Consider the following 26,077-nt stretch of genomic DNA (forward strand, 5'->3'; position numbering starts at 1 on the left):
AGGGATTAAGCTTTCGCGGATGCAAATAAGTTGGATTGCTCAAGAAATTTAATTTGTAGTTTGTCCACTCGCAATTATAAATAGGCTGGTTCCTTCTTTGCCTTCCCTCCTACTCTCATCTCATTCTGATGATGCATTGATGCACATGACGGTAATGATGGGGTTTGGATAGCCATGGCTGTAACCTCTCACCTTGAAAATGCTTAACATACCGCATAGCTATTTCCGGAGTTTTCTCCTGTAATGCTTTGTGTGTGTGTGTGTGTGTGTGTGTGTGTGAATGTGAGAGAGAGAGAGACTGAGATTGTCTTAATTCCATCTCTGCTAACACTTTGCTCCATGCAAGTCCCTAATCCGGCCAGCCTGTTAAAAGGTGCTGCACAAAGGGGGCTGTAGAGCACATCTTACTTCCACAAGATCCATCCCTCCAGTTACTCCCCCATTTGCTCTCCTCTGCACTACAAGACTCCTTCAGAGTATTTTATTCTGAGAAGAGGCACAGGCTGTTTTATCAATTGTTAAGGTCTCAGAGGAACAAAAAACATCACCAACTGCAGCCATGAATGGCACAGAAGGACCCAACTTTTATGTCCCCATGTCTAACAAGACTGGGTTGGTTCGCAGCCCATTTGAGCACCCTCAGTACTACCTGGCTGAGCCCTGGAAGTACTCTCTTGTGGCTGCGTACATGCTGTTCCTCATCATCACTGCCTTCCCCATAAACTTCCTCACCCTCTATGTAACCGTTAAAAACAAAAAGCTGAGGACCCCTCTGAACTTTGTCCTGCTCAACCTGGCGGTGGCCGACCTCTTCATGGTCATTGGGGGCTTCACCGTAACTCTCTACACAGCCCTGCACGGATACTTCATCTTAGGGGTCAGCGGCTGCAACATTGAGGGATTCTTCGCCACCTTAGGAGGTAAGAGATGGGGACATGAAATTGTTTATAAATGTATATTGTACGTTTGATGCTTTCGTTTAGATTTTGTCACTTTCATAATTGACAATATTCTAAAACATGCATTTTTGTGAATACTTAAAATTTTAAATACTGTGTCTGTACAGTATAATTGTAATATCAAGTAAATGTGTTTTGTATTTAAATTTACACCTGCTTTGTGTCAGGGGAGATTGCTCTCTGGTCTCTGGTGGTTTTGGCTATTGAACGCTACATTGTGGTCTGTAAGCCAATGACCAACTTCCGCTTCGGGGAGAAACATGCCATTGCTGGGCTGGCATTCACATGGATCATGGCCATGACTTGTGCTCTTCCCCCTCTGCTCGGATGGTCGCGGTACTGTATGTTTCAGTATCTAGACTGTGCTTGCCAGGCTTTAAAACATACAAATATTGTACTTATCATTTGCACACTAAAGCACATCAGAGATTACCTTTGTTTACTCGCAGCACACTTACTCAAAGACAAATATCTAGCATCAAATACTAAGTGTGATAGTGTTGATGGAAATTCTTGGATTATTATTATGTGTGTGGATGCAGGTACATCCCAGAAGGAATGCAGTGTTCCTGTGGGATTGACTACTACACCCCCAAGCCTGAGATCAACAACACCTCATTCGTCATCTATATGTTTGTCCTCCACTTCTGTATCCCCCTCTTCATCATTTTCTTCTGCTACAGTCGCCTACTCTGCACTGTGCGAGCGGTAAGAACAACATTGCCAGACAAAATATTAATAAGGATGTGATACCTTGTTTATCCTTGAAGATAGATTTTTTTTTTACCTTTCTCCCCTCCACAGGGAGGTTAGCAGCATCACAGAGCAGAGTCTCTGGAGATGTGAGGGATTTAGTGGCTCAAGGACACTTCAGGAGGGCAGATCATTGCCAACATGGCAGCTTATACCTGGGTCCTCCAGCTGAAGGGCAGTCTGCCTGCTCACAGTGTAGTCCCGATACCCTCATTAATAATAGTATAGCAACATTGATAATGTATTAGCAGTCATGAATAATAATAGTAATAATATTAATAAAAAAAAGAATGCAGACATTTTTCATTAAAGTGGCTATAATTAAAATTTTCATAATAAAAAATAAACAATGTGTAAACAATGTTAAAGGGGCCGTTCGTAGTGATGAACCTACAGAGAATTATCACCTGAATCTGTAGCTCCCCTTGGCTTTACAGATTTTTATAACAAGTTTCAGTTCATGTTTGTCTGTGCCACTAAACTTGACTGTTTTGGTTCGCTCTCACAGCAACTAGCTTGGGAACACAGTGGAGCATTTAGCAGCTAAAGAGCCAGATATCTCCCTTGGGAGTTTGCGGAGACCTAGCTGCAGTTTGTGGCATTTGTGTATTAGCATATAGAGGTAATGGTTACTTCTGTGACCCGAATGCATGCTAACACGAGAGCCACAAACTGGGGCTGGTGAAGACCAAAAACGAATCTAAAAGAGAGTGAATATTGGACTTGCATTCACCAGGTGGCCAGAAACACTACTCTAAATGAATGAAAATGTTGCTCTTTAACTGCTGGATGTGTAATTCAGCAACTGTTTGCTAACAAGTTTGCCTTGCGATAACAGTTTAAAGAGTGATGTCAATGTTGTGTTCACAACTTGTTTCTGCTGCTCGCAAGTGGCTCAAAAAAATCTGTTATTGCAGGTTCAAAACTGATAAAGCGCCAGCCTTTCTATTCTTAAAGGTTCAATCTGTAATTTGACACATAAATACCATATACTGTATTTATATTTGCATATATAATTGGAGACTTAATAATGAAAACTTACTGCTGTGTTTGAAACCTTTACCGATGTAAACAAACCTTCAACAGCATGAGAAAACATGACTAACTGTAGATTTATTAGTTTTCTAGTGTTAGTCCATTGATTAAAAGTTAGTTTGGTGGTCTAATCCTGCGTGTTTCAATGTTGGTGATTGGCTGACCCTTTTGTTTACATTTTTATATCAGTCCTTCAATAAGTTAATAACCTGCATCTGTCTGTTCTCAGGCTGCGGCCCTGCAGCAGGAGTCTGAAACCACCCAGAGAGCGGAGAAAGAGGTGACACGTATGGTTATCGTCATGGTGATCTCCTTCTTGGTGTGCTGGGTGCCCTATGCTACTGTGGCTTGGTACATCTTTGTCAATCAAGGAACCGAGTTCGGACCAGTGTTCATGACTGCTCCGGCCTTTTTCGCCAAGAGTGCTGCTCTGTACAACCCAGTCATCTACATTCTGCTAAACAGACAGGTATGTGAAGCAAATATGTTGTCTATGTAGTATGTTTTGTGGAAGAGGGCTGTTTTTGTTTGTTTGTTTTTTACTTTTTAATGGCATACTATACTATGACTTTTCTGACATTTTTATATTATACTATGACTTTTTGTGATAATTTTATGATTTGTGACATACTATGACTTGTTAGCCTGGTGGCAGGCAAGGTGGGCACCTAGGCGTGCTGATCTCTGGCATTGCAGACTGGCTCTAGGAGTGTGGAACGTCACCTCTCTGGCAGAGAAGGAACTGGAGCTGGTGCGGGAGGTTGAGCGGTATCAACTAGATATAGTTGGGCTTAACTCCACGCGTAGTGCTGGTTCTGGAACCAAACTCCTGGAGAGCGGCTGGACTCTCGCCTTTTCCAGAGTTGCCAAGGGTGAAAGGCGCCGGGCAGGTGTGGGGATACTCACAAGCCCCCAGCTGAGCGCTGCTGTGTTTGAGTTCTCCCTGGACAATGAGAGGGTCGCCTCTATGCAACTATGAGTCGCTGGGAGGAAGTCTCTGACCAAACAGCACCTTGGAGTACCCGGCCTTCTTGGAGTCTCTGGGTGGCGTCCTGGAAAGGGCGCCGACTGGGGACTCTGTAGTTCTGCTGGGGGACTTAAGCGCTCAAATCAGCGACGGTGGCGAAACCTGGAGGGGGGTGATTGGGAGGAACGGCCGCCTGATCTGAACCTGAATGGTGTTTTGTTATTGGACCTCTGTGCTAGTCATGGATTGGCCATAATGACCATCATGTTCGAGCATAGGGCAGTTCATACGAGTACTTGGTACCAGAACACCCTAGGCCAAAGATCGATCGGTGGACACCAGCGGTAAAGGAAGCCGTCAAGCTAAAGGAGAAGGCCTTTCGGGTTGGGTTGGCCCCGGGGTCTCCGGAAACAGCAGACAGATACCGGTTGGCCAGAAGGGCTGCAGCTGTGGCGGTCGTCAAGCAAAAACCCGGATGTGTGAGGAGTTCAGGGAGACCATGGAGAAGGATTTTCGGTTGGCCTCAAGGATGTTCTGGCAAACCGAAAGTGAAAGCATAGCTTGGCTCAGGCTTAGTTCAACAGGGGAGGAGAACTGCGGACTTGGACTGGCGATATTGTCAAGCGGTGGAGAGAGCACTTTAAGGAACTCCTGAACCCGACCATCACATCCCCGTGGAGGAGGCAGAGTTTGAAGACTCGGAGGAAGACTTATCCATATCCTTGACAGAGGTCGCTGAGGTAGTCAAAAAGCTTCTCAGCGGCAAGGCACTGGGGGTGGATGAGATTCGCCCTGAGATGCTTAAGGCTCAGGACATTGTTGGGCTGTCTTGGCTGACACGCCTCTTCAGTGGAGGTCGGAGACAGTGCCCGTGGAATGGTAGACCAGGGTGGTGGTTCCCACTTTTTAAAAATGGGGACCGCAGGGGTTGCTCCAATTATCGAGGTATCACACTGCTCAGCCTCCCCAGGAAAGTTTATTCTCAGGTGCTGGAAAGGAGGCTCAGACTGATTGTGGACCAGCTCTTTACCCTCGCGGGGCTGTTGGAGGGGTCATGGGAGTTTGCCTATCCTGTCTACATGTGTTTTATGGACTTGGAAAAGGCTTTGCAAAAGGTCAAACATGTTTTCAGTGGGTGTTGCCCTCCACCAGGGTTGTTCGTTGTCACCGATCCTGATAGTGGTTTTCATGGTCAGGATCTCAAAGTGCAGCTGGGGGAAGGAGAGTGTCCGGATAGGGGACCTTAGAATTGCGTGTCTACTCTTTGCAGATGATGTGTTTATTTTGGCTCCATCAGACCGTGACCTTAAGCAAGCACTGGGGCGATTTGCAGCCGAGTGTAAAGCGGTCAGGATGAGAGTCGGAACCTTCAAATTTGAAGCCATGGTTCTGTGCCGGAAAAAACGGTGATTGCGCCCTCCAGTTTAGGAGTGATTCACTGCCCCAAGCGAGGGAGTTCAGACATCCAGAGGGATGCCTCAGATCCTGAGGTGGTTAAGGTATCTGATCAGGATGCCTCCTGGACGTCTTACTTTAAAGGTTTTACGAGCATGTCCAACTGGTAAGAGGCCCTTGGTTAGACACAGAACACTGTGGAAAGATTATACTTTATATCTCGTCCGGCATGGGAACGCTTCGAGGTCCCCAGGAAGAGCTTGAAATCCTTGCTAGGGAGAGGTACGTTTGGAATACCCCGCTAAGCCTTCTGCCCCAGCAACCTGGCCACAGATAAGCGAAAGTAAATGCATGGATGGACCTTTCTAATGACTTTTTACTATACTAGACTGTGGCTTCGTTATATATTTTGATGTACTATACTATGACTTTTTGACATTTTCATGGCATACTATATTTGACTTTATCACTTTGACTTTGACTTTTTTCGACATACTATACTTTGACTTTTTTTTATGTAGTATACTATCACTTCTTTCGTTATACTATATGACTTTTTAATTACATTTTTGACAAACCATATGACTTTTTCATAACTTTTTTCGACATACTATACTCTGACTTTTTTTTTACATACTACACTGAGTTTTTTAAAGCTTTTTGTTGACATACTATTCTATGACTTATTTCGATACACTATACTTTGACTTTTTTCTTTATACTTTTCTTGACATACTATGACTTTTGTTGACGTCCTATGTTATGACTTTTTTCTTCATAAATTTATGAATTATTTTTCAGCAAATTTTAATGACTTTTTTCATACTTTTTTCGACATACTATACCATGACTTTTTTTTCTATTTACTATACTATGACTTTTTTAAAAACTTTTTTTTCAAAACTATACTATGACTTTTGTGACTTTTTTTCTACATACTATACTGTGACTTTTTTTCATAACTTTTTTCGACATACTATTCTATGACTTATTTCGATACATGATAGATGTCGAACTCTGTCCAAATGAGAGAATAGATTATCTAAAATCCCCACTTTGTATAGAGAGAGAGAGCAAAAAGCTGCTCGGTATTGACCAATTATTCATAAACATTTAATCAAAATGGCTATAATTTAATGGTTTGATTCTGCAAACTGTCTTTTAATTTTGCCTTTTTTCGACGCCTGTTATGACTTTTTTCTTTTCTTTTCAGCATACTTTTATGACTTTTTGCCATATTATACTATGACTTTTTTATGACTTTTTTTCTGCATCCTATACTATGACCTTTTAGACATACTAAACTTTTTTATCACTTTTTTCAACATACTATACTATGACATTACTCGACATTACACTACAAATTTTGTTTTAATTTTTTTGACATACTATACGTTGACTTTTTGTCGTGTACTATCACTTCTCTCGTTATGCTATACTATGACTTTTTAATGACATTTTTTGACAAACCATATGACTTTTTTGTAACTGTTTTCGACAAACCATACTGTCTTTTTTAATTTTTTTTCGGCATACTATACTGTGACTTTCTTTGACATACTATACTATAATATGACTTTTTATGACGTACTACACTATGACTTTTTTTCAACATACTGTGACCTTTTTATGAATTTCTTCCATATATTAAAATATGACTTTTGTATCACTTTTTTATGTACTATACTATGACCTTTTCATGACTTTTCTTGACATACTATACTTTGATTTTTTTTTTATGTAGAATACTATCACTTCTCTCGTTATACTATAATGACTTTTTAATGACATTTTTTGACAAACCATATGACTTTTTATGACTTTTTGTTTTACTTTGTCTTTTAAAAAAAAAAATTTGGCATACTATACTATGACTTCTTTTGACACACTACACTGACTTTTTGAAATACTACAGTGAGTTTTTATTTTTTTAACTTTTTTTTGACATACTAAACTATGAATTTTTAATGACTTTCTTCAACATAATATACAATGATTTTTTTATGAATTGTCGACATACCATATTATGACTTTTTTATGATGTTTTCGTCATTTTATACAATGATTTTTTCATGACTTTTTTTTTTACATAATACTATGACTTTTATGTCATAGTAAACAGTAGAATGTTGAAAAAAAAAAGTCATAGTATATGTGGAAAAAAGAAAGAAAAGTCATGGTATAGTATGTGAAAAAAAGAGAAAAAAAAGAAGTCATAGTATCGTATGTGGAAAAAAGCAATAAGCAAAGTCATAGTATAGCATGTGGAAAAATGAAAAAAATAAGTCATAGTATGATATGTGGAAAAAAGCCCAAAAAGTCATAGTATAGTATGTGGGAAAACGCAAATAAAGTCATAGTATAGGATGTCGAAAAAAATAACAAAAGTCATAGTATAGTATGTTGAAAAAAGCAAAAAGTCTTAGTAATATGTCGAAAAAGGCAAAAAAAAGTAATATTGTATGACGAAAAAAGTCATATGTCGAAAAAATAAAAAAAGTCAGAGTATATTATGTCCTAAAAAATTCATAGTATTGTATGTCCAAAAAATTTAAAAAGTCATAGTAGTGTGTCGAAAATAGCAAAAAAAAAGTCATAGTATAGTATGTCCAAAAAAGTAAAAAAAAGTCATAGTATGTCGGAAAAAGTAAAAAGTCATAATAGTATGTCGAAAAAAGCAAAAAAAGTCATAGTATAGTATGTCGATAAAAGAAAAAGTCAGTGTAGGATGAAAAAAGGAAAAAAAAGGCAATATAGTATTTCCAAAAAAGTCATAGTATAGTATGTTGAAAAAATAAATCATAGCATAGTATGTCAAAAAAAGAAAAAAAAGTCATAGTATGTGGAAAAAAGAAAGTCAGTGTAGTATGATGGAAAAAAAGGCAATATAGTATTTCCAAAAAAAGTTATAGTATATTGTCGAAAAAGTGATAATCATAGTATAAAACCGCAAAAAAAAAAGTCATAGTATAGTATGTCGAAAAAAAAATAAAAAATCATAGTATAGTATGGCGAAAATAGCAATAAAAGTCATACTTTAGTATGTTGAAAAAAAATCATAGTATAATATGTGGAAAAAAGAAAAAAAATCATAGTATAGTATGTGGAAAAAAGAAAAAGAAAAAGTCAGTGTAGTATGTGGAAAAAACGAAAAAAAAGGCAATATAGTATTTCCAAAAAAGTCATAGTATATTATGTCGATAGTGATAAAAACCTCATAGTATAGTATGTCGAAAAACGTGATATAGTCATAGTATAAAACGTCGAAAAAAGTCATAGTATAGCATGTCGAAAAAAGTAAAAAAAAGGTCATAGTATTGTATGTGGAAAAAAGCAAAAAAACAAATCCTAGTATTGTATGTGGAGAGAAGCAAAAAAAAAGTCATATAAATGTATGTCAAACTTTTTTTTTTAAGTCGTAGAATAGTGTGTCTAAAAAAGCAAAAAAATAAGTCATGGTACAGTATATCAAAAAAAGTCATAGTACAGGATGTTGAAAATCATAAAAAAAAGTCACAGTATAGTATGTCAAAAAAGTAATCAAAAAAGACTTTACTTAAGACATACTATAGAATGAGTTCTTTATGACATGTTTTACTTTAATGGATTTGAATACTTCTTCCACCACTGAGTGAAGGTGTAACTGTGATTCTGATCTTCTGAACTTCTTTTTTGCCTCCAGTTCAGAAACTGCATGATCACCACAGTATGCTGTGGAAAAAACCCGTTTGGAGACGATGAGGGCGCCGCTGCCACCTCCAAAACTCAGACTTCGTCGGTCTCATCCAGCCAGGTGGCCCCCGCTTGACCGGGATCCACACATCTTTCCCTGCACACCTAGGGACCCACCACTGCCAAGCAGCACTATGTTCTATTGGCCAATCCTCTTGACTTGCCTCTCCATGTGTCTTCACTGAACTGGCACAACCACACTTTTGGTGGGACTGACAGACTCAAGAGCCAGCATGTGTATTTTCAATCCACTTAATCGTGGAAAGTGTTCAGCTGGCTTCACAGAGTTTAACCCGGCATCAAGGGGGTGTTGTCCATGTGATGATCCAACTGAACACATTCCAAGTTCCCCACTATCCAAAAACACACAATAGGTGAAAACAAACCACGCCACATGATTTCCTCCACCTCAACTCTTGTTCAAATAATTGTTGCAGCTATATATCCTCAAAATGTGCTTTGAACAATTCATTTTATGACCACTTGGGTGAAATTAGTTATGAATTTGTTTAGATATCGTTTTTTAAAGCATCAGATGGGGGTGTCCTCTGGCCTCTCGCCTTGTCTCTATGGTGACTAAGCTGGGGTTGTTAGTTTGCTCTTGGCATTGACGGAGACATGAGTGTAAACAGATGGACCTGAAAAAAGCCTCTGCAGAGAGAGGGCGCCTCCTGCAAGAGAGTGGATGCGTGTGTTGGACTTCAGAATGCCAATGTGTGTATCAAAGAGATATGGGGATATCATTATGTAAAGGCTAGGATCTTGTGGAAGTTGTTCTGTGTCCTGCAATAAAAACAAAGCTAAATGTGTACACGACTTTTACAAGGCTTTCTGAGAAGTTCCAGATGCTACTTTCGGTAGCAGGCCAGATCTTAATGGTTTTCAAATGTTGTTAAAATTTGCTATGCTGCAATGCATGTAGAAATGAAGCACTTTGAGATTTAGTACAATACACATTGTCATCATTAAAATCCTAAATACTGTAATTTATTTCACAAACTCTGACAAGTCATTTGGCATCACAAATAGTCTCTCCTTATATTGAGCTCACATTTTTTTCTCATTAATGTAAATTTCCCTCTTAAATTGGTCAGAATCCAACAAGAAATTCATTCGTTTTACAAGCACACTGATCAACACTTCTATACTGATGCAGCTCTTCCCAGTGAACTACATTACATCTGATTTCAGTCATTTATATTCCTCTCTCCACTCCTCCGCAACCCGTCATCAACCTTCAAAGCACCGATGGGAGCGAGTCACCCATCTTCACCGAGCACACCTGAGAACATTGCAGGCTTTAGGAGATGGGAGGAGTTTATCGCGGTCCTTCTTACTCATCCTGATGGACAGGCCACTTGAAAGCATTATAACACATCTATAAATATTGCTATGGACATTATAATACAATACAGTGCATCATTGGCTCGTTCCCTTAAGAAAAGGGTTCAGTGCGTTAAGATCGCCACCAGGGCTTACTGTCGGTCCCAGTAACTGTAAAGACATCCCGAAAAAGCCTCATCTCCCAGCCCCCTACAACCTCCCTCTAAAGCATAGCCGAGTCAGACTGGAATTCTGTCCGTGTCATGGAGAAAGATTTGGGAAAATTGCTTGGCATTCCCAGATCAGAGGAGGAACACCTCGCAAATTTAAGACGCTTGAGAGGCAGGTTTAAGTCCTTTGCCACTTAACACGTTTCTTATAGTCTGTGGGAATAATAATGCCACGTAAGAAGACTACCTCCGTAGTGGCCGACATTCCCAAGTAACTCTGTTTGTAGGAGAAAGGCAGCTGTCAGCAGGAGAAAGAGATGGCTTGTAGAAAAGACACTGGTAGGTTCAGGCTTCGCTGCAGCACTCGTAGATGTTGTCCTCCACAAGGGCAATGACCTGCTCGAACTTGTGGTGCAGCTGAGTGCGACGTGCGGTGGGGTTGGCCTCGAGAGCGCTCACCACCTGACCAAAGGGAGATAGAAAAGAAAAACGCAACATAGACTTTCAGTGGCTGTCGAGCATTCATGCATCTATCTGTCTAGGAGCGGGAGGAAAATCAGCCACCTGCCTGGACATAGAAAGTTGAGCGAGAGTAAAAGGGAGAGCAGCAGAGGAACAAGTGAAGTGCTTCAGTCTCTTCTCCAGCCTTCACGCATGCCTCCACACCACAAAAGCCTTTGCTCTTCACATATTTACAAAACCCACATCTGCTCTGTTTTTCATGCCCAATAGTTGTCACGGTGTCAGTGGGATTTATGGGCTCATAGCGGCAGTGTGCTACGAGGCAGAGCGAACTGAGCCGGGGCGAGAGAATAGGCAATCAGGGGCCATTCACAGAGCTCTGTGAATCAGAGTCTAAGCTCCTGGCCCACGTCAATACAGTAGCATGACAGAGGAAAGCAGCTAAACGGTATTATCACGAGGGTGCTCCATTAAGGCACAGTCACCACTGACTAAGCCTCTCCTGAGAAGTCCCAGCAGTTAACGAAACATGGGGGAGGACAGCAGGGGCTTGTAGAGGGCTAGTTCAAAGAGAAACAGGAGATATGGAGCACATACTTAAATGTGTCATTAGGCAGATAGGGGTGATGGATAAAGAGCGGGTAAACAGCACGTTGTTTGCCTAAAGTGAAAGGTATATGCGGGCTGGAAGGTAGGATTGGACACGTTTGAGAGACAGGTTGTAAGGCAGTGGACTACATCTCTCAACATGCACATGATCCTCCACACTGATACGTCGCGCTCTGATACCCGTCTGTGAAACTTAAAACAGCCAAAGGGGTCGACTGAGGTGTTGTGGCTGCACAAAAAAGGGCCAGTTTAAACACGAGTAACATATCTAATCTGAGATCAGAAAGACAGAAGTAACGCAAGAATCTCTTCTCTTACCTGGCTTCTGTATCTCTTGGCGTATTTGTAGATTTCTGTCAAGGCCAGGTTGGTGTTGAAGTCATTTCTGTATTTCTACAGGATGGACAACAGATTTATATTAGATTCCAAAGTAAAACTTGTATTTAATTGCAGGCTTTTATGGAGCCAGATCACTAACACACAATGACTTTCTAAACACGTTACTCACTCGTGACTCCTCGGCCAGGTGAGCATTCATCTCCTGCTCGCTGAGAGGTGCCATATCCTGTATCTGCTGGTAGTAGCACTGCACTCTCTTCTTATACTCCGGGATCTCCTTGGCATACAGCAGCTTGTTGGTAGGTGAGTCCTGAAAAAAAAACACATTTCAGTCAGGACAGTTTCAATCATTTTTTTTTGCAGCAATATGCATTTTAGTTTGGCAGTGAGGCTCTGCCATGTGATGCTCTGGAACAAATCTGAGCAAGCTTGACACAGACTGTCCTTGAGCTCACTAACCCCCTCTGGCAGAGCCTGAGACACGCAGCATTTGATGAACATGAACACATGTTCAAAAATGTACAAAAACCTGAATGCTACAGCAGGAGGCGGCTAAAAGCAATGTACCCTCTTCTGAGGGTTAATTAATAATTTAGCACTGGACCTCAGTGTAGAATGAAGAGGTTTGTACATGTGGTGCTGTCCTAACAAGGAGCTGTTCAGTTAGACTGGATGTTATTAGTTGATAACCTGATCTAAACCAGTGAGACAATGGAGGGAGGGTACAGTTTCCTTTCCGCACAACAGGAGACTCAAAAACTCAGAGCCAGAGAAGGAAAAATTCCAGTCTAAACAATACTCCTTCATACCTCTGCCACTCTCTCCACAGTCACTCCAGGCACTGGTGTTTATTCAAGCAAGAAGAAAAGTAGCGGGGCTAAGAGGTTGTGGGCATACTCTGGTTTTAGTGGTGGCTACTGTTGCGAGCGAGTGTGTGTAGGTCTTTGTGTGCGAGAGAGAAAGGGACAAAAAGAAAGTAGGACAGGGAGAAAGAGACGGCCTGCCTCAGCTTTCAGCATCAGTGAATGTGCTTACAGCGCACCTTAATATTTCTATGTGTCATGAGTTATTTGTGTCACCTAATGTGTGTGTTTGTTTGCATGTTTGTGTGCGGTAAAAGGTGCAGGGGGAGTGGAAAGCCTGTGGCCGTAGTCGCTCCTTCTGATAGGGAACCCTCTCTCTTCCTGTCCACAAGGTCACTTCCTGCTGCTCGCCCATCTGCCTGGTAACCCCCCTGTGACCCTGTGGCCCTCCATGTCTGCATCTAGCCAGATAAGAGGGTTTCCGTGGAAACAGCAAGCGTTGCTTGGTTTCCTACCCCTCGCGCTCACCTTGCTGTGCTCCTGCTAATCCAGACCCCGTACCCTTCACCGCCCTGTCCCGAGGCCATCACACACTTGTACACAAACACTAACTAAGCGACTGTAAACACTCGAGGGAAATGTAGAGGTGTGTCATGCCAGTCTCCTTGACCTACAGGACAGAATGTGGCCATATCCTTGAACCTGGTGACTCCACAATACATGCACAGCCAGATGCGACATGTTAATGAGGACGCTGCAGAGTGTGTGGAAATGTCCCATTGCTGGAGGTTTTATGAATGTCTCTAGGGGTGGACCTTTTTTTTATAGATTTTTATTTGCGATTTTGAAATCAATTTTTTTATGCCAGAATCAATATATTTGCTTCATTTGAGTCTATGCGGAGGTAGAAGAAAGTTACTGCTTTTATTGTTGTAGTCAGAGTAACGTGATGTCATATCTGTTCCGTGAACCAAAACAAAACGCAGCCGTCCGCAGTGAGCCGAAGCGACAAAGCAGAAAGCAGCGGAGGGTCAGAGTGGATACGACCTGCACCCTCACATGTTAAATCCAACGTGGTAAACACTACACATACAGTAAAGTATGGAAACACTTTGGGTTTCACACATCGCCAGGAAAAGCAGAGCTAGACATCATGGCTAAAGCTGCATGCTGACTCCGTCATCAACAGGAAACGTTATCGTATTGCAGTAACGTGCGGTCAAACTAACAGTCACTCTCATCTCTGTGGTCAAATCGGCCGACGCTACAACTGTAGAGCACCCATACACTGACATTTATGTTAAATGCATTCAAACAACCCCGATGAAGCTGACCATGGATGTTTAAAGAGAACGGAGCTGACTGCAGAGCTAGAGACGGACTTGGCGAAGGTTCGGTTTTCAAAATAAAGGTGTTAACAAATACATATTATGGAAATAGGATTGATTCGATTTTATTCACCAGTAGTTTAAAACATTACGTGTCCCCTATAAATTAAAAGAAAATATCACTAAACTGTGAGGAAAATGTCTTTATTCTTTGATTTTTGTAAATTAATTAATCTGTAAATTAATAAATAATTCCTGACAATGAATAATATATTTGACTTCAGGACATCTCTGACTACATACATGCTGAAAATCAAACATTTTACTGTATTAATTTAGATATTTTCCAAAGTAAAAGTCCCAAGAAGTGTATGATTCAACTTTTTCCCATGGTCTAGTGTTAAAAACAACAAATCGTAATATTAAATCGCAATACTTGTAGAACCGCAATACTTCAAAATCGCAATACATATCGAATCGGCACCCAAGTATCGGGATAGTATCGAATCAGGAGATGGGTGTATCGTCCCAGCCCTAATGGTATGTACCTGCCTGCATGTACATGTGAATAGTTCTGCCGTGAGTGCGCTGGCTCTTTGGCACTGAACTGAAGTATATAAATCAGACTGTTTCTCAGTGAAAGAGGAGCATCATTTGATGAGTCCTCGACTCCCTCCAGGGAGGAAGCCAGTCAGAGAGAGACAGGAAGCAGAGCGTGCTCAGGGTCACGGTGTCTGAGGGATGAGACGGATTTGTGAGCAGTGAGGACATTGACATGCAAGCACACACACACAGACACCGACAGACAGACAGACAGACAGAGACATATGCACGCCTGAACACACACATACACACACAGCACAAAAAGAGATCCCTGGTGCTCATGACCTTGGATCAGCCGACTCGGCTGAAATAACATGAGGAGAGGTAGATGGAGCTGACAGTCTGAAGGCTCAGGGATGAGGGTTCACAGGGGGACTCGGGAGGTGTGTGTGTGTGCGGTCAAACTCCCGGAGAGACATGAGGGAAAGATCTTGCGTGAGGTGAAAGGGACAGGTGTGTCAAAAGTTGTACTCCTTCTCTGCGTCAGAACTGTTTTTTATGCATCTGCACTGGCGACAGCGCTTTTATATGACATATAGGACATTTTTTCCAAAATACTATACTATGAACTTTTTATGACTTTTTTCAACTAAATATACCATGACTTTTTTATGGCTTTTTCCGACAAACTATGCTATGACTTTTTATGAAGTATTTCAACATACTGTGACTTTTTCTTACTTTTTCCAACATACTATACTATAAAAAAATGTCGGCATACTATACCATGACTTTTTTACAATTTGTTTTTACATACAATATGACTTTTTATGACTTTTTTCAATGTACTACACTATTACTTTTATCGACATACTATACTATGGCTTTTTATGACATACTACACTGACTTTTTTCGACATACTATATTATGACTTTTTTTTACTTTGTCAAAATACTATACTATGACTTTTTGTCATGACTTTTTTCACAAATGTCTAAAAGTATTGAATGATGAAGTGATGACATTTTGGACAAACAAGGATGTAAACGTGAACTTGACTGGTTGACATAGGTATACAACCGCGAGGCGAAAATTCTAGTTTTGATTCAGTGTGACTGAATCAATGATATCATTATCTCCAGTGTCCATCACAAATAAACGTTCATATATCTACTTATACATCATAGAAAAAAGATGCTCCTTGTAACTCCATAACTTGCCCAATAATCATGATACGTTTTTTTAAGTTTTCTTCAATACCAAAATGATCAAGTGAGAGCGGTCTTTACATCTAGGGTACATTGCAGACAGGAACTGCTAATAGCTAATTCGGCATACTTTTAAGGGTGTAAATTTTCCACAGACGGACGGACGGATGGAGACAGACTCACCTTTCCTAGCTGCAGGTCCGAAACGGAGCAGGCATCTATGAAGGCCTGGGCGATGACAGATAGACAGGCGTCCATGTGATCCGTCTTATCGATGTCAAACACAAACTGAGGATTTTTCAGGATGTTCACCCAGAAACGCAGTGGTAAACTGCACAGAGAAGGAAAGATACGCTTTTAAAGCCTTGCACTTGCACAGCGTGGTGACCAAAGGGGACTTTAATCACAAAGTTTAGAAGGTCTACCTGTTGGTTTTCCAGATGTGCAGGGTGTCTGGGTCTGTGATGCCCCGTTTGTCAGCCTGCTCCTCCAGGAAGTCAAAGAAGTATTTGATAGCCAGAGGGGGGCGTTCTGGTGGGATGCTGAGGATGGCTTGAAAGAGGTCATCCAAGAACTTCTGAAGAGTTCCCTGTGGAGGAAAAAAAAAAAGGCGGCTCAAGCATATGTAGAGATATGGTTTCATGGGATGTGGGAATTTTCAGACGGCTCCTGAGGCTAATGTGGGCCATAAAAACAAGAAATAGAATGATGACTTAGATATCAAGCTGTAACTTAAGTCTGTTTATAGTGTTGACCAACAACGTCTTGTTTCTTGTGTTCACCTTGGTAGACAGTAGGCGTGTCAGGTAGATTTCAGGCAGGACCTTCTTGCGGTGGCTCGTCCTGTGTGACCTCTTGTTCTCACCTAGCTCATCATGAGGTAGGACCTGGAAAACCAGAGGCCGAAGGTCAACATACTGCCCACAGGTTGAAGTAATAAACCCCTAAGAAGCTCAATGAATGCTCTATTGTCTCTGCTGTCTCAGCTTTCAGAGGGGAATTTTCTGTTTCTTGCATTAGACACATGATCCAAAAACCACATCAGGGTATTTTGAAGCGCTAGATCATATACAGTATTGGGGAAGTGATGGGAGTTGGGGAATTCTCGTGCTTTTCTCTGGTTGCTGTGTACAGGATCATGTCTCTCAATTGCTCATACAAGTCTAAATAGGGGTAGTGGAAAAGAAAGAAGCAGTCAAAATCCACCTACTTGTGTTAAAAAAGGACCACAGAACTGTCCTGTAAAAACTAACTATTCACCCGGCAAATTGTGTTCCAAGGAACTCATTATTCTAAAGTCAAAGGGCCCATATCTTGGCTGACATTTATAAAAGAGCTTAAGCAGCATTAGTGCTGTCATGTCCTCTCAGCAGCTTTCCTTTTCACCTCCATTCACCCCCCCATTCTCTCTGTAGTCATGCCTGCTCCGGGCTGACTAACAGTGGCACACACAGGAAAAGCTCTGGTAATAAACTCAGAGTGCAATTATAGAAACATTTTGATTACCTATGTGGAGATACTCACCAAGTGTACATACTTCTCCGTATCCAAATCTTTAACTAGGGAGAAAGAGACAAAAAAAAAGATACATACAGCATGAAACAATGTGCAATCAGCAAGGCGGAGACCTGAGAGAATGAGAGGAGACAGGAGGAGGGAGCACAGAGGAGTGTGACAGAGAAAAAAAACACGAGAGGGAGATTGACAGGAGAGCACGGGAGATAGAGTACATGCGAGAGGAGAAAGTGATTAAGGTGGACTGTGGGCTGGTAGGGGAGGGGAGCTGTCTGAGAGTATGAAAGAGAAAGATTACGAGTGAAAGGAGAGAGAAAAAGAGAGCGATTAGGGGAGACAGACACACAGAGTCTGTGATTGGTTCTGGAGCCGGTGTAATGAGATGGTAATGCTCGGACAGCGCCGGGGAAGAGCATTAAACCTTGCTGGTTTATATATAGATCTAAACACAAACACACCCATGTGCATGCGTGAACACATATGAATATCTGAATACATGTAGACGCATGTCCAAACACAAGCTCAAAGCGGACAAATAAATACAGTAAATTGTTGCACACACACATCAGCAAAAACAAAGACAGGTATTTGTGTAGATACACACACAAACACACCAGCATTGTGAGTGTGTTCTCATTACAGGCGGCTCTGCCAGAGATGCTCCTGCCCAGCGGGCCTCAGTCCAGACCCTCAACACTGATCACAGGCAGGCAGGACAGTGTTTTATATTAGCCAGGGAGCACTACAGGCTCATAACACCCCCTTGACGCTTTGATGCCGGAGCCAGGTTTGGTCCACATAAGCCTATTTTTGGCCCAGTATGAATGAGAGGAGAGGCTTTGATGGACAGAGCCTGAGCAGAACTGAGCTCTGGTCTGGTACTGATTATGTAAGGTAGACCCTGGACGAACGAACGGACAAGCCCATTAAAAGCTGTATGTAAACTCATCTGTCAACAGGCAGAGCAGTCATTATATTCCAGGTTGAGGCTGGACAATGGGCCCACTTGTCTCGCATTTTTTTCTCACAAGCTGACATTTGCTAATGGAATAGATCTATAATGCATTAAAAGAGCTCTGAATGAAGCGGCAGCATAACTCCTGTGCAAAGCAGGAGTGTTATGATTTATTAGGTGTGTGTGTGTTTAGATGTCCGCGGTGTCTTTTGGGGACGGGAGGATGTGTGGTTTCATGCATGTTTACATGAGCGTATCGTGTTCTCGTGACCAACTAAGCATGCGCCGTTTCCTGTGATGGAGTGAGTGCGTGTATTTATCCAAGTGTGTGTGTGACAAAGCGACAAGGAGTGGGTGTGTTTGAAGGTGACGTACCTCTCCCCAGGGTGTTATCTCTCTTGTCTTTCATGCTCATAGCCAGCGATGCCCCCTCTGGGATCTGTGGAGGGAGAGAAGGAGAAGGAGGGAGGGAGGGAAGTAAGACGAGAGAGGACAGAGGGCACAAGGTCAGGGGTGAGCTGGGGTGCACCAGAACAGCATCATTAAGCATGCCCTCAAGGGGAGTGCAGTGTTGAGAGGTGGGTATGTATGTTTGTGTGTGTGCGTGTGTGTGCGTGTGCGTGTGTGTGAGTGTGTGTGTTAGGCTTGCGTGCATCTAGAGTGGTGACAAGTCTGCGGGAGCCTGGCTGGGCTCATTAAAGTCAACCCGCAGTGAAATGGATTGAACAGCCTTGCCAGTGAACCCAGACTGTTAGTACACGCTGCAGCTCACTGCTTTCACAGCTCTGTCCCCATGGCTCAGCAAAAACTAAACAGAGCACTTAACAAGTACAGGTAAGGGTCAAAGGCCAAGGGTCACCGAGCAACTGTTTACTCACGCACAAATTAACGTAGACATAAAACAAACATGCATACAAATAAAGACATTCTTAATGGGATACCAGACATGACAATTTACTTGTTGCTTCGTTATTTGTCTTTATAAAAAAAAAAAATATATATATATATATATATAGTATATATTGCAAATGTTATAATAGTACTTACATTTCCTGCATTGTTGTGTAATTTAAAGTAAATAATAATGATGTATTTCAATGAATGCATATGCAATAATGAATGTGTATATGTACTATTATCATTAGTAGTAGTAGTAGTAATAATAATAATAATAATAATATTAGTAGTAGTAGTAGTAGTAATGTATGTTAAAGTACATTTATTGAATATGTAAATAATGATTGGGTAATTTCCTGCATTGTAGTATGCAGTATGTAGTAAATTATTACAGTACATATTAATTGAGGAATAAGTATCATAAATATTGAATACAATTTATTAAGGGCTCATAACGACAGCTATTATTATTCAAGAACTCCACTAGAAATCATTGTAATTATACTTAATACATCATCTTTTTGGGAGCGTCTATTAAGTGTGTGGGCACCCGTTTCTCTTGAAACTTTTGAAATGAACAATATCAGTATATTCATAGATTTTGTGTTTTTCAATGAGGTAAAAGAGGTAGATGTCATTTTAAGAATTTTTCACAAAGTAGGTAATCTTTTTTGAGGAAAAAACATATTAAACACATTTTTAAATGTCTGGAGGTAGGTATTAAAATGTACATAAATCACGTAGGTTATCATAGTTACTGTTAATTAACAAGTAGCAAATGTTATATTGAGTAACAGTTGTTTAACATTACAATCATTAACACTTGTTTTTTATTGTAAAATGTTACGTTATTACTTTAATAATTACACTGTATACTGTATGCCTAAAATCAGAATCTGCATAACCGTATAAAAGCAGCAGCTGCTACAGCGATGCTACAGTAAACAACCTGTACATAAAGAGAAACATCATACAACAGCAGACAAACACAGACAGAAGCACCTATAACTAATTGGGTACAGCCACATAGAAACAGAGCGTATCCTTCCATCCATGGACAGCCAGTGACACCATTTACAAGGAGTTCTCACCTTCAACACCCCCGCTGTTGCTGTTACAATATCAGGGATATACAGGTACACCATGACAACACCTACCACAGTGATCTCACAAAAATACACACTCACACACACATACATACCGGGTAATGGGAGACAGTGTTGAGTTTCTTTCTGCCATCTTCCATCACTGTGGAGTTATCCACGTCCTGCAGAAGCTTACTGTTGCTGCCAGAGTCAAACCACTCTGGAGAGAAAGGAGGCCGGAGAAGGGAGGAGAATGATATTAGACAATTTCATCCCAAATTTGGAAAAGAATATGCGAGACAGAGGGCAGGCGTGCTCTAACTCTCCGTGTCACGGCCTGTGGAAATATTCTTGCGCCATTAATCAAATCAGCTCTGCAGGCTCCACAGCTTTTGAAAGCAATAACTCTTTGTGATTATGACTGTACACTCTCCTCGATGCATTCTGTCATTTATTATATTGCAGCCTCAGGTTAGTTGAGCTTCATGAGAGGAATTGACCTTTTGCAAAGGAGATTACTATATCTCAGAGGGCAGGGCATGGGAGAGGATGAAAATAATCAGAGAAAATGTGCTCTTACCCAGGTCGACATCCTCTGCTCTGGGCCACTGGGAGAATGGCAGGTTTTTATAAAAGGCTTCAAGGATTTTTTCCTTCACCTGGCTGATTGTGTCTGTATTCATGACCCTGACAGGCAGCGAGTCCATGCCACAGCCCTGGAAGGACACATTGATGTTCTGCGAAAATAAACAGAGCAATACATTTCAAACTTTTGCAAAGTTTCAAATTTCAGCCTGACTGAAACTTTCTGGCGGTCAACTTAACGACCTCTGAGCTCTAAAAAGCAAAAACCGAGGGTGTGAAAAATTAACTAGGAGTGTGTGAGGTATCAGACCTGTGGCTTGGCCTCGATGTTCTCGCGGAGCAGCCACTCCTCATTGAGGGTGTAGCGGGCCTTCCCTGTGATGGCGTCTATGGAGCCCTTGTTGATCTGCTGCTTGATTGCACACAGCAGCAGGAAGAAAGGCTCACCCACTGTTTCCTTAAGATCGTGGCAGAGAGTCAAAAATCAGAGATGTGGTAATTCTTTTTAATCAAGCCTCCCTCATAATTTTGCCGATGCTCACCTTGAGGTAGCTGTACATGCAGATGGACATCCAGTTGGTCAGCATTTTCTCCACGACGGATTCAGTGCGGCGCAGCATCAGTTTGGGGTTCTTGGAAGCCGAAGCATCGATCAGGTCCACCAGCAGATCTTTCATGATACTGGTGTAATACTCGAGCTTACCATGAAGGGCGATGGTGAGCAGAGACGCAAGGCTGCATCTGAGTGGGTGAGAAAACAGATTAGCTGAGGAGACAGATGAGCAAAAACATGCTCTTGCAAACATGCCCCGTCAGAGTGTGTGGTCAATGGAGATTTAAAAATAACTACATTACAGAAACAACAACGTGGTTTCATCCTCCCCACAGCACCTGTGACTGCAGAGCCAAATAAAGGACTGATCTAATGCAGGGAGTGTCTGGGTGAGTAAATCCAGAGGTGCAGGGGATTTCCCTAACAAAGCTCCTTTAATCCAGGGGAAAGGGGCCAAATCAGTCAGTAAGTGCTGACGCTGAGCTGGGACAGGGATGTGGTCTTGCCTCTGGAATTTTTTTCTGATTCTCCACAATGACTGGCTAGTTTTAAGACATCAGGACCAAAACAACTACACTGATAAATGACCATGTGTTTACAAAGCTGAAGCAACCACTTTTCTGAACAGTAAATATATGTTTGTGCTGGATACAGCAGCTACAGACATGAGAAGAAAAGAAGCTCATGTGGTAAACACTGGAAAAATAGAGACACCTTCTGTATACAAAATATTGCAATTCAGCCGTACAATAAATACTGTGCTATACTATGACATTTTTTATTTCATTGTTATGGCATACAATACTATGACTTTTTTGACATACTACACTATGACTTCTTTTTTTTTTTTTTTTACACCACTATAAATCTTTAAGTTCGACTGATTTAATGGCCTAAAGTCAATCTGGATGGATGTTTTTTAACTGCCAAACACATATGCGTTGATGCATTTACCTGTCTCGTACAGCAAAGTCCTTCTGCTGCTCCAACGCGTGGACAAACGTGACCAGGAAGTGCTTGTTATTGAGAAGAGTGGAGAACAGTGTGATGCCCTCCTCTACATTAGGCCTTGTTGTGTTGGTGGCCTGAGGACAGAAGAGGGATGAAACAGTTATTTCTCTGCGTGATTTCACCTCAGCTGCATTACACACCTGCTGCGCCCTCCTTAATCTATTTCACCACCTCTCGAGTGACCCATCTAGTGAACACTTCCTACTGTATCATCTTTCTATCACACCTCGTCCTTCTGCTTCTTCGGGTACCTCCCTCTCTGGTATATGTATCTCTCGCTCCGGTCCCCGACTGTCACACCATGTGTGTGATTGTCTCTAAATGTGCCGAGTCGACTTAATGAGTATGGCCTATCTATGGGTGCGACTAAGCAGCAGTGTGATGAAGTCTTCCCTCTGGACTGCAGCCATATGGTGTGGTTTGCAGCCTGACAGAAGGAGAACAGGGGTGTCCATTAAGATAAATGCCCGCCTGTGAGATTTATTTGCTGTGACCTGGAAAACACTTCCTGGGAAGACGATGTGGATCCAAGGCACTTCATCACCGCTAGACAGCCTCCCCCGGCTGCCGACCCAAAACTAGCGCTGCGATCGTTACTTTCTATCTTCTTAACGTGCACAGACACACATATACGTGCTTTCGCTTTCAGCATCCATTCACACTGAGTTTTATGAAAGTGCACGCTCCCTCTCTTACTCTTTCTTTATAACTCCGCCCCTCCATTACAGACACACACACAACTAGAGATGGATTTCGATGAAAAGCATACTGTTCGGTTCGGCCAGTGGGAAGTGTGTCAACAACCTGCCATCAACTTGCTGGGCAGCAATATGTTTGACAAGCTGAAATTTTTGTTTGTGTCTCACTAACTAGAAACCACTGAATGACATGCATTAGTATGCATATGTGCACACACAATGTCGCATGTGAGTTCACACAAACACATACTGACATACTCCACAGACACATTATATCAAGCACACAAAAAAAATGCACAATATGCTTTTCTTTACTCTTCATCAACCGCAAGCCCACTGTGAAACGTTAATAAGCTTCAGTGTGACCCAGTTGCGAAGAAAGAGACTGAAAAAGGAGCCAAATCAAGGCACTGTGGCAGAAGAAAGCCTAACCTAGCACCCTAATGGCTTAACTCTTCACCTTCCACTCCTGCAGCAGCGGGTGGGTCTCTGGCAGCACTCGAGGGCCCAGGCCATCATTCTCGTAGGCAGGCTGGACCAGACTCTTCTCGTAATCGGAACACATCTGAAACACACATAAACACACTTACAGAAAACTGTAATACAAAGTCAGCTGCAGTCATAAACACAGCAAGATGGATAGACAGGCAAAACTAAAAAAGAGCTGGCCTTGAGACTTTGGTTTGCAAATTTGTAGTCTGGAACCAAAGGGCAGAATTTCATGAAGAGGCCCTGAAAAGGCCCCCGATTGACCATGAAAAGAAGCATAACACCGTGACATGAAACGCCAAGAGCCTTAATGGCTTCAAAGACAAACTGACCTAGAGCCAACCTTTCAAAAGTGTCTGTCATTTCAAGACAGCTACATTTGGCTTGTATTCTAACTGTGTCTAACACTCTTGTAAGAGAACCAGAAGCTCTAATGGAAAAAAGAGCACAAAGGGTCGTGACTAGAGTGTTTGCTGTTTTAGCGGAAATCTATGGAGAGACGATACTGAAGCAGCAACGCTTGAATTTATGTTTCCCTCTATGCAGCTTTTCAACACTCTCCCCACTCACTTCCTTCACGACAGAAAACAGTGTCCAGTGTCTACTGCAACAAACCAGCGCTGCTGCCCTTGCGCAAGAGCTTGTATACTTGCAAAACAGTCGTGGGTGTGTGAGCTGAGTGAGGAGTGTGTTTTGAGAAATCAGGGGGAAAGTTTCCTTGTCTCAGTGCCCGTCATTGTTCTGTCTCCTTGAAAAGTCCATGCCTGTGGTTGGAAGACAAAGCCTGCTGAGTTGTGTCTAACTGTATCGGTGGAAAAATACCCACCAACAAATAGACCCACAGTCTACCTTCAGGGTGGATGACACTTCAGACAAATGCTTACCTATAGAGAACATATTAACTCTCCAGCAGGGTGCCAAACTGAGCTACACTTCACTAGGCGTCTGCTATATGTTTAAAAGTTTCAAGGTGAATTTTCATCCTGCATATTACAAGCGGCGGGAAATATGGCACATGTAGGGGGGAAAAAAAATATTAAAACCCCATTGAGAAAAATGGTATTGTCAGTCTGCCAGTTAAAATCAGATAGCGGGTGGAAAATAGGCTTTCTCACCTTGGGGAAGAACGTTCGTGTGACAAACTGTTTGTACTCCAAGAAGGGGATGCCCTGGCTGCGATTCAGCTCCTTGGTCAGGTCTGTCATGTCCGTTTGCAGCTCTGCAAAGCCTGAAAGGACAAAAAAAATCAAAGACCCAAAAGGGCTCAAATCATGGGACTGTTTTTAAACCACAGTTCTGTTTCTGGCTCCTCACAGGATGCCGTGGGATCTGTAAGAATGTGGCTGATTTTAGTGGAAAAGACTTTAGATGAGACACAGAAATTTATCATTTAAGTCCCTAAATCTAGTGTCGTGTTCTAGTTGAATACTAAATGTACCAAACATGGATCCTTTGATCCTTCTCTCTCTTTGCCAGTCCAGCACGGCATGCAGGCAAATATTTACCAAACGACAATCATAGCAGCCAAATCCTGTCCCTCATCCAAAACATGTGTGCAGGCTGCAAGTTTACATGCTGCGAAAACAGTATCAGCATGTCCAGACACTGACTTGAATCTGCCTGCTAATACTGTAGCCACTTTATTGGATAGCATGTTCTAAGAGAGGATAATGTTTTCCTCTAATGAGAAGCTGGAGATCCCTTTATGGAAAAGCTCTTCCTGTCACAGGATGAGAGACGTATTTGGGTTACAATGCCAGTTTCCTCAGACTGTGTTTGTGCAGAAAGAAGGGGAATACTGGACCTGAGGGATTTAAAACATATTTCATTTACTCCTCCAGGTTATTTATCCTCCTGCTCACTAAAGCGTCCTCTATACCACCAGTCAGTTCACACTATCGACTCCTGATTAGAGTACCAAATCTCCCCCCTTCCTCACTTTCCAGACAAATACCCAAACCCTCCCATTCCTGTAACCTGGAATATGTCAATTTCCCATTTTGCCTTCACTCCCTCTTCTTCTGCTTTTATCACATCCTTCATCTCAGTAGAACTATCCCTCGCTTTCTGCATACTCACCCTGAACTCAGCCACAAATCTATCTGTGTCCTCTGACTAAATAACCTCCCCTCATCTCCTCCTCTCCCTCCCACGCTTCTGCTCCTCCTCGGACTCGCGGCCCTGACTCCCGCTCCTATCGCTTCCTCCCTCCATTTCTCTTTCTCTATCTGTCCCCCCATCTCTACGCAATAAATCTGGTTGCTCAGACGCGGAGTGGCCTTCACACGGCTTTACTCTAATGCCCTAGAAACACACACACATACATGCACAGACAGATACACAATCACACACACACACACACACAGGCCTTGTTTCTACGGGGTAGACACAGCAGAGGCGATGTGGCCACTCCGTGCGTCTGTGTGTGACTGATCATTTGTCAGACACTGTTTTATGAGTCACGCTTACTCGGCACAAATCTGTCAACTGTTGTATCTCCCTCCCACTTCAGACTAGAAACAATCGCAAACAAACACACATTTTGAATGTGTGCCGCACACACACAAATATATGTGGTCAATATTTCTGTCTTCCCATAAGCTCTTTCTTCATGTCAATTGACCAAAACATTATTTGAGGTTGAAACAACTCTGATAGCAAA

General features: G+C 42.0%; 2 protein-coding genes across 2 annotated transcripts in view; one reads left to right on the forward strand and one right to left on the reverse strand.

Moving 5' to 3' along the window:
* Window positions 1–432: 432 nt before the first annotated feature.
* Window positions 433–8,928, forward strand: exorh (extra-ocular rhodopsin). Its single transcript, XM_074643915.1, has 5 exons — window positions 433–920; window positions 1,127–1,295; window positions 1,502–1,667; window positions 2,977–3,216; window positions 8,792–8,928. The coding sequence occupies exons 1-5, from the start codon at window positions 560–562 to the stop codon at window positions 8,915–8,917; spliced, it is 1,062 nt and encodes a 353-aa protein (XP_074500016.1). The 5' UTR covers window positions 433–559; the 3' UTR covers window positions 8,918–8,928.
* Window positions 8,929–9,806: 878 nt separating this feature from the next.
* Window positions 9,807–26,077, reverse strand: part of plxnd1 (plexin D1) — a 71,612-nt gene continuing 55,341 nt past the window's right edge. Inside the window, exons 22-36 of the mRNA XM_074643911.1 lie at window positions 24,531–24,643; window positions 23,387–23,491; window positions 22,172–22,302; window positions 21,207–21,405; window positions 20,975–21,121; window positions 20,660–20,816; window positions 20,196–20,299; window positions 18,473–18,536; window positions 17,152–17,186; window positions 16,410–16,514; window positions 16,053–16,216; window positions 15,811–15,958; window positions 11,914–12,054; window positions 11,724–11,798; window positions 9,807–10,796 (exon numbers count right to left, since the gene is read on the reverse strand). Coding sequence (XP_074500012.1) covers window positions 10,680–10,796; window positions 11,724–11,798; window positions 11,914–12,054; window positions 15,811–15,958; window positions 16,053–16,216; window positions 16,410–16,514; window positions 17,152–17,186; window positions 18,473–18,536; window positions 20,196–20,299; window positions 20,660–20,816; window positions 20,975–21,121; window positions 21,207–21,405; window positions 22,172–22,302; window positions 23,387–23,491; window positions 24,531–24,643 — 1,805 coding nt within the window. The 3' untranslated portion in view covers window positions 9,807–10,679. The remainder of the gene's footprint in view (window positions 10,797–11,723; window positions 11,799–11,913; window positions 12,055–15,810; window positions 15,959–16,052; window positions 16,217–16,409; window positions 16,515–17,151; window positions 17,187–18,472; window positions 18,537–20,195; window positions 20,300–20,659; window positions 20,817–20,974; window positions 21,122–21,206; window positions 21,406–22,171; window positions 22,303–23,386; window positions 23,492–24,530; window positions 24,644–26,077) is intronic.

The sequence above is a fragment of the Sebastes fasciatus genome, chromosome 8 (genome assembly GCF_043250625.1).
Source record: "Sebastes fasciatus isolate fSebFas1 chromosome 8, fSebFas1.pri, whole genome shotgun sequence".
Lineage (NCBI taxonomy): Eukaryota > Metazoa > Chordata > Actinopteri > Perciformes > Sebastidae > Sebastes > Sebastes fasciatus.